At 43.8% G+C, this 8,747-nt stretch overlaps 1 protein-coding gene across 3 annotated transcripts in view; it reads right to left on the bottom strand.

Annotated features, from left to right (window-relative positions):
• Positions 1-8,747, bottom strand: part of NREP (neuronal regeneration related protein) — a 36,113-nt gene that overhangs the window by 26,499 nt on the left and 867 nt on the right. Inside the window, exons 1-2 of one of the 3 annotated variants that reach the window (XM_006166255.3) lie at positions 8,190-8,213; positions 7,800-7,853 (exon numbers count right to left, since the gene is read on the bottom strand). In XM_006166255.3, the coding sequence (XP_006166317.1) occupies positions 7,800-7,853; positions 8,190-8,198 (63 nt within the window). In that variant the 5' untranslated portion in view covers positions 8,199-8,213. Of the gene's footprint in view, positions 1-6,100; positions 6,379-7,799; positions 7,854-8,189; positions 8,214-8,747 lie in introns of those variants that run through there. The other 2 variants (XM_027767371.1, XM_006166253.2) reach the window with 2 other exon arrangements.

Here is an 8,747-nt window from a genome sequence, read left to right as displayed (position 1 = left end):
TTTTCGCTATAGGGCGCGTGCGCTCGCCAGACAGACAGAGAGAGAGACAGAAAGTGAGAAATCACCCCCCAGGGGGGATGGTCACACTGCAATCCCTTCTCCTCCATTCGCCTCTCGGGATCTTGGGCATGCACGCATACGCGCCCGGTGTGGGTTTTAAGCCACCGGGTCCGGGACGCGAACCGCGGTCAACTACATGGGAGTCCAACGACATAGCCATTACGCTAACTGCTGGTTCCCCCTTCCACTTTGCAGAAAAAGAAAGCCAATTTCATGAGCTGCTGATAAAACTTTTCCGTATCTGAACTAACCATCTGCCCAATGGAGGAGAGAAATGAGACGCCCCAGCCTCTGCTACCAAGAAGAGAAGGGTAATGCTCAGTTACTAAAGCCCAGGTTCTGTTCCGAGAAGTGTAGTCCTGGAGGGTAGGGAAGCCAGCAGAAAGGAGCCAGCTGCAGCCAGGATGTTGTAGGTGTGGCATGTGTGCAGAGGAGCTGAAGATCACTCCTGGGGCTGCACTGGGGTGAATTTCATAGAGGAGCTGTTGCTTCAATTCGGTTGTGGAAAATTCCTTTGTTTTGTCAGAAGATGCAATACTTCTAGAGGAGGAAACACCGGGATACGGTTAGTATAACGAATGGTCTGCTCCCTTTAGGAAAATCTACTCCACGTGGGTAGAAACAAAGGGTTAGTTCACACAGTTGCTGGCATGTCTGCTTAGCCACAGAAACGCACATATGAAGAGAAAAACAATGTAGCTGAAAATTATTTGAAAATATGAGGTGGGAGAAGACATAAAGAACTCCGGGAGAATTGCCCAGCTATGTCACTCTGAGGTTTGCAGAAGTCCATAAGAGTCTAAAAGAGCCATTCATACCATTTCTTGTTGAGAGCTCACGGCTTATACGTTCTACGGTGAGACTGGGTGACATATCCAGAAACTCCAGAGAAAAACCCCTCCTGGATGTGGCTTTTCCAACCTCTATGTCATGTGATGAGACTACGGACCAGATCAGTAACGGCTCGTTGGCCTCCAAGCGTAAGCAATTTTATGATGATGATGCGAGCGTTGGCTTGAATTTGGAGTAAGTATGTCTGGTTCACCACCAAGACAAGAGTGAGAGGTGCAGCTGGGCGCATGCGGTCGCAACCCTTCACACACGCCTCATGAAAGGGAAGCTTGGTGCCCTTCTCCAGGCAGTCTACACAGCAGCGCCACCCGCTCTGGTCAAGCAGACACTGCTGAACTGCTGGGTTTGCCAGTCGAGTGCTGCCACTTCCTCAGGATGACCTCTTCCTTTCCTTCTCGGTTTCTTCTTGCTAAAGACCGTCCTTCTCGCCACCTTTCGATCTCAGCTAAGCAGCATGCGAGGTAGCAATGACATAAGTGGCACTTCTAACCAGAAGGGGAACGTGATGGAGGGTGTGCGTTCTTCTCTGGTGGGCACCAGCAAAAGGCCAAGGACCTGAGCCAGGCTGCTGACCCGAGAGACAGCCCTGGGCCATCTCTAAGATGCTTGCTCAGGGGCTTCCTGCTGTATTGCACAAGTCCATGACTCATATTGGAGGTCGGTCCTTGACAGCACAGAGGGAGGTCTGTCCTTGACAGCACAGAGGCCCCTGGAGAGGAGAAGCGTCCCTCCAGTAGGAAAAATGCACGATGCTTACTCCCGCAAAGTCTCCTAATGTATTCCTTTTATCCGGAATACTCTTCTCTTTCATTTAACTCTACCTAAACATCCTCAGTATTTATTAAGGCCTGGTGCTAAACCCTAAGATGAAGTGTTTAGTAAGGCACAGTACCTGCTCTGAAGGAGCACACAATCTGTTTCTAGGTTTCAAATTTTGTGCCAACTCTAATCAGTGTAAAAGGCTTCCTGGAACACTATACTGAGGATTCCGAAATTATATTCAGGCTGAATAATGAGTGTCAAGGTTGATTAGCAATGTCTTCTACACATGTGGGGGGACTGAAGGGTGGCCTGCATGGCACCGATTGGCCATCTCTGGCTCTGCTGAGTTTTTCTCTCTTTAATGAAAGGAAAAATAAGCACAAATACAATTCCCTAAAAGTGCTTGTTGGTCCACTGACATGCCAAGCGATGGCTAATCCACCTGTTAACTCTTCCCATTCTCTTCAGTATTTTCAGGCATGTCACCTCTGTGTTCTTGGGATCAAAGAATCAGATGCAACTAGAAATAAGTGAGGCTTCAAAGGTCTGACCCTGGCAGCAAAGATCCTCTGAATCCAGGGGTTTCATGGCTGTAGGAAACAGCGCTGGGAGCTTTGAGCGCCACGACGGAAGGGAACCCAGAGAGACCACATTTCACCATATTGCATGGAGTGTGGCTCCCAAAGCTGGGGAAGCTGAGCCATTGCAGGCCACTCTCTTGGCAAATGCCACACTTAGTGGCTTAACCACACATTCTTTAAATCCTTTGCATAAAGAATAGGAAATAACTTGTGGTGTAATCTAAAATTACATTCCCTTCAGCTTCCTAGCTCTTTCGAAGGAGAGGTGAAAGATAGAAATTATTTCTAGCTCATAAAAACTGAACATCACTAAGTCATTGAGGGTGAATACAAAAAGTCCAACTTAATAGAGAGTAGCGTACATGGGCCAAATATTTATTGGTTTCCACCTTATATTTAATACCTTACTAAGCACCATATATGAAGTTTCTAAAGCCTCTGGGAACCTAGAATTTAGTTGGGCAATGGAAGAGGTGCATGTGACCCAAATAACAGATGATGCCATCTGGGTTAACACCATGTCATGGTGACTCGTAACTGAATTGATACTTAGAATTTAGGCATGAGACATGTAATGTTTAAATCCCAAACCACTAGGGCTGCTAAGACTCGGCATACACTAGCAGGTCAATTTCAGGATTAGTACTATTTTTTTCAACCACTGAAATATTTTGAAACTTTTCGCTAGGTGCAAAATATGTCTAGAAGTATGCACCTCAGACAGACTTAGACCCAACGAATGATATTTTTAGCAATTGTAATTCCTAGAGGTGGGGGCTGAGGTTTATGATTGACTCGTTTTCCAGTTTAAAGCAGAACAATTTTAAATTGAAATGTTGTGATAAATCTTGATTGACCACAATGATATAGTCCAAGTATATCTGACACATTTTCCTCGGGTATATTCAGACTGGATTTGCTGGCAAGATTTCCTCATGCGTCGTCTCCTTCCGGACAACACAGGCAGGACATAGGTTACTCAGGCAAATCCGCTGCACTCCTGCATCACTCTAGCACCATTATGAATTACCGAGATGAAGCAGACGGAATCAGGTTTTTAAAGCCTAATTATTCAGATCATTAATTCAACCTTCTATTCATCGTGCCTGCTAGGATATGCCATAAAAGACTTTTCGTCAAAAAACAACACTAAGAAAAATACATAGGCCCAAGGATGCTACAGCTTTTTACTCCAAGGTCCTCTGTTAGCCAATGCATCTGAAAGGGACTTTAAGTTGTGGGTTGTATTTGTTTGCTTGTTTTGTTTTGTTTTGCTAGTAGGCATAGGAGCCCAGAGGAGGCAGAGAGAGAGCAAAAATCACCCTAATGTGGTGGAATCATGCTATAATCTTTTCTCCATTTCTTCACAGCAGCAGGATCTCGGCCCCCACACGCAAATGTCCAGTGTGTATTACGAGCCACCAGGGCAGGGACTTGAACCATAGTCAGCCATATGGGAGTCAGCGTTCTATGCACAGTATTTAACCACTATACCACAAGCTGGCCTGCTTCAAGTCTTTAAGACCAGGGAGAGTAACACTTACATGCATAAAATTCATAATTTGGAGGTTACTCATTGAGTTTAGCAAAGTATTTATATCTTAGAACTAAATGTTCTCATTTTAGAAGTATTCATTTTAGAATTTAAAATAGGGGCCAGCAGATGGTGTGGTGATTAAGGGGCTGGCCTCCCACATAGCTGACCACGGTTTGAGTCCCGGACCTGGAGGCTTGCTTTCTCATTCCCCCCACACTTCTCTCTCTCTCTGGTGAGCACATATGCCCTATTGCAAATTAAATAAATAAAAAATAAAATTTGATAAATAAAAAACAGAATTTAAAATACAGTGAATTCCTTCAGTGTATTTATGATGATTTGATTTACATCAAACTTTTTAAGAACTTTATCATATTAAAATGGAATGACACTCTGAATAGCTGTTTATTCCAAGATTTCTACTCAAATACCTTCTCTTACCTGAATTATCTATATAGCTCAAGAGGAAGCTGTGCTGGGATTAAGCCCAGACAGACTATCTCTGCCGTCCCAGTTTCCCAAACAATTCCCAATTCTTTCCTAACAGTGCCCTGGAAGGTTTGGTGAAGGGAAAGCCAGGGCCAGATAATTTCCCCTCGGTAGTCTTCAGCATCTCCACATTCGGGAGTGCTGGGCAACTTGTAAATTTACATTCTAAACCCAGTCACAGCTGCCAACAGGACTTCGTCCCTTCCCAAGCTCATCTCTGTCTGTAGACAAGGAAACCTTATGTAAATGGAAGATTATTGAAAGAGTCTGCTTGTGAGTCCGTGAATGGCACTCCTCAGACCGTACAGGAAGCAGAGCGCTAGGAACTGTACAATGGAGTCAACTCATCTTTCTAAAAAGCTCAACCTCAGCCTCAGCCTTAAAGAGAACTTAAATGGTTTCAATTCCCAGTTCTCTGTTAAAACACGAGCCCAGGCTCAGCCCCTCCCAATCCACAGCACGCACACTCAGAGGCAAGTTTACCGTGCGAAGGGTAATCCTGTTGAAAACAAGGGCTTAACCTTGACCTTGGAGTAAACAATTAACTTTTCAAACTATTCAACAGGGTCATCTACTCTTCGAAATGTTTTCTTCTTCTTGATATATCTGAAGTATCTTCAAAATAAAATATCTAAGTAAATACCAATACCCCACATGAAATAGAATCCTACGGACCAGCTGGTGGCATGATTGTAAGGTTGCTGAATACAACATAGCCAACCGCATAGTTTGAATCCGGGCCCCAGGTACTTAAAAAGCACACCAAGCATGTGTGTGTGCATGCATGCCCAAAATTCCAAAAGGAGGAGAAGTGAAAGAGGTGGGGTTGCAGCATGACTGTCCCTCGGGAGCTGTTTCTCACTGGCTTTCTCTCCAGCAAGTACATGTGCCCTATAGGAAAGTTTTAGAAATACATATATACAATCCTACAAATTAGAATTTGGCAAAATGCCAAATACGAATTAAAGAAATGCTGAAGACCCTTGCAGACTCACAACATTCCACTAATTGCAAAACAAAAAAAAAAGGGCAAAAAAAAAAAAAAAAGGCAACAGGGGTTTATGTGGCATGGAGACATGTTTATCAGAAAACTAAAAAAGTTGGAGAATGAGTTCTTGAAAAGGACATTCTGGTCAACCGAGAGACAGCAAACTATACTCAAAATGAACACTTTTGCACAACCCCAGGGATCACCAGCCACACTGCCCTGCAGCAGTTCTCAAAGCGGCCCATGCACAGCGGACAATGTGGGTGTTACTGCATCTCCCAGAGCTGCATAAGGTGGCTGAAATGTCTCACCATGAAGACAGGCTAGGGTTCTTCACTGCCTCCAAACGACCACTGTAAACACGATCCACTCAGGATATGTACACCCCTCCACAGCCAGTCACCGCGTTGAGTTCTGGAGTCCACCCACCCCTTTCTTACACAGATTGAGCTGATTATAAATTTGTACCTGGAACAAGCCCTTTACTAACCAGGCTAAATACTGAAATGAAATCCTCCCCAGTGCTTTAAATCATGCACATGCACTGCATGTTCAATGGCAAAGCCGTATCTGCATAGTCCCTAGCGGTGGCCAGTTCAATCTACTGCGACCCTGGCAGTGATTTCTGTCGAACGGGGGCCAAGTTTTTAAGGAGGAGTTGAGTTACAGAGCCCTCCACAGCAATCCCAGCTTTAATCCAGGAAGAGACTTCATTTTGCCAAAAAGGAGAAAGAAGGGAAAGACACCTCCTATCAATTCTTAAAATGAAGAAAAAAGTCCCTGAAACCTTTTTTTCACATTAATATGTACAAAGACTTTTAAGACTCTGACCTCCTGGAACAAGAAAATTGCTAGAAAGTTACTTGGAATAGCCCACAGACGTAACGGTCGGCGGTTTCGTTTCAGGCATGGGCCTGTGCCAACGGGACCTGACATCTTGATGAAACGATCACCAAAAAGTTGTGAGGATCTTCTCGTGAGTAAACACCCTTCCATTCTGCCACCATAATCGACGACTGGAGGGAATGAAGGTATAATAGCATGCACATTGGCTTCCCTGCATTCAAACGGTTCCAACTGCCATTCTGGGCTTTGGCATACTCCCTTGCCTTCCACGAAGCTCCTTCCCCTCACTGCCACAGGAACATGACATTCACCTTGGAGATGAGAAAAGGGCTGGTCTGGGCAGGGATCACATTTATGTTTAAATGCTACAACATCCACGGACCTTGATCAGCCTGTGCTGGCCCCGAGTGGGGAGGCTTCTGGGATAAAGAGCGACAGGCCAAAGGATGTAGCCCGCACAGTAAAAGATAATTAAATCAACCAAATTGCCCTCAGCGGTTTATGTTATGACTGTCCTGTTACCCTAGGATAACCCCTAATAAAGAATTTACCATACGGTTAGGAAGAGTTTGTACCAAACCCATGGATTAATTTTATGTTCATTTTGTTCATCTTTCTATCTCCAGTTCCTTCATTCAGTCATTACCAAATGAGCTCCAAGTAAAAACTACTTTATTCTGGTGTTTTGACACCCACTTGTTGAAATGACAGGTGAGGCATCCATACAAAATAAAACGCTTACTTGTTAATAAAAATCAAACTGAACTTACTTAATTGCCTCTGATTCATTTTCTCCTTGGAAGCTTATACTTGGGTTGTTCTCAAAGAAAACATCAAGGATATCAGATTCAATTTGATTCATTCAATTCCACCTTCCTTTAAAAGAAAAAACTAAAACTAAATTTGGAAATCACACATTCTAAGTGGCAAAGAGGTGTTTTAAAGAGTATGAACATCCGCAGGAGGCATGCTGTACTTAACAGGAGAGTTTTTGACATTTCTATTACATATTTTTAGTCCAGTCTTATTTCCAAAAAGAAATTTTGCACAGAATATACTTAGTCAGCAGTTTCTAATGTATGTACCTTTTATTTAATCAATCAAACATTAAGCTGGCATCTCTGTGGACTGATTCTTATCAGAAATACCTACACTTTTGTTTACGGGTTCACATGCTGGAAATCTAAAACTGAGTAATTGTTGCTCAAAAACAAAGTTATAAATCAACAAAGGGCCCCCACTAATTATATCTGAAACACGACAGAGTCTATTAATATGAAAGTTCATGCTTTCATATAGCTGGCTCTTCAGGGTGGCCTACACACAGCTGTCTCCAGGATGAGACCCATGGCTTGGTGTGAGACCTACTGTCCCCCCACCCCCATGCATGTCACTCTTGAAGAACAGAAAAGGTCCTGTTGTTCGAGTTAAATACATCTTCGCTTCTGGAAGGGAATTTTCATTTTCTATTCAAAATCACTGTGAGTCAAAGATTTAATTCACCACATCCAGTTCACATAAATCGCTGTTCTGTGCTCTCCCGCATGCTAGAGACGGAGCCCTTAAAGGTCAGGTGGGCAGGAACAATGAGGGCTGAGGCAGATGAAGGTGGGTGGCTGATATTTATATGTAATAAAGACTGATAAAAAGCTACTGAGAATTTCCTCTGATGATCAATTCTTACCATTTTGAGAATCTCAACAGCCTCGGGGCTTCTATCCTCGCTCTTCAGTCCAACCTGCAAAATATGTTTAAACACAGTAGACACATCACCTCATTACAGGTCAGGAAATGCAAACCGTCCGCTGGAACGACAAAGAACTCTTTTCTGAGGTTAAGTTACATGTAAATTATTGTGGCCACTGGGGGTTCTGCAGGAGCTTTCCAAGTGGTCTGTGGGCTTGAGCAGGGGACAAAGGGATGCCTGGTCCCAGGCTCTGCAGAGTCCTGGGCTAGCCTTAGTTTTGGTTTGTCCTTAAATTGCACGAGTTCAAAAGGTTTAGCAACTTAAAAGTAGAACCAAGTGATAAAAATAGATTGTTTTCTGGCTGCTCTTTGTTCCCAGACATACTACCGGCAGCATATTTGCAGTCAAGACGGCAGAATCGGAATCAGCCCTCCATGTGTAGTGTAATGCCTCAGAGTGGATATTTTTGGAAATGGCACTGCATTACATAACCTTCCGTGTTTAAAAAAAAAAAATAGGGGGAGGGGGCGAGTAAGGAATATACACCATTATGCCCTTCTCCCTAGGCCAAATAAACACTGCCGCACAGGCTGCAGGGGGTTACTCCCAACCTGGATGTCACAAGAACACAGCTCTTTTGTTAATGTAAGTTATGACAAAAATTAAGATGACTGGAGAAACTCAAAGTTCTCCAAAAGGGTATCATAAACTCGCAAGTGTTTTTCAATAATGTTATGGTAGATACATACACATGCAAATCAGCTTATGATCATCACCAAGAAAAAAACTGTCACTAATTTTTAAGCCACCCCCTCCCAAAGTTCAACTGCTTTATAAGACAATGCAGGGGGAAAAAGTGTTGCAAGACCTAAGGTCTGAAAAGACCCTCAGCCTGCGGCCCGCGCAGCAGCAGCAGCAGCAGCAGCAGCTGCCGCAGGAAGCGGT

The sequence above is a fragment of the Tupaia chinensis genome, unplaced genomic scaffold (genome assembly GCF_000334495.1).
Source record: "Tupaia chinensis unplaced genomic scaffold, TupChi_1.0 Scaffold144210_1, whole genome shotgun sequence".
NCBI lineage: Eukaryota > Metazoa > Chordata > Mammalia > Scandentia > Tupaiidae > Tupaia > Tupaia belangeri.
The sequence above is the reverse complement of the archived record's forward strand: the minus strand, read 5'-3'. Positions and strand labels throughout refer to the sequence as shown.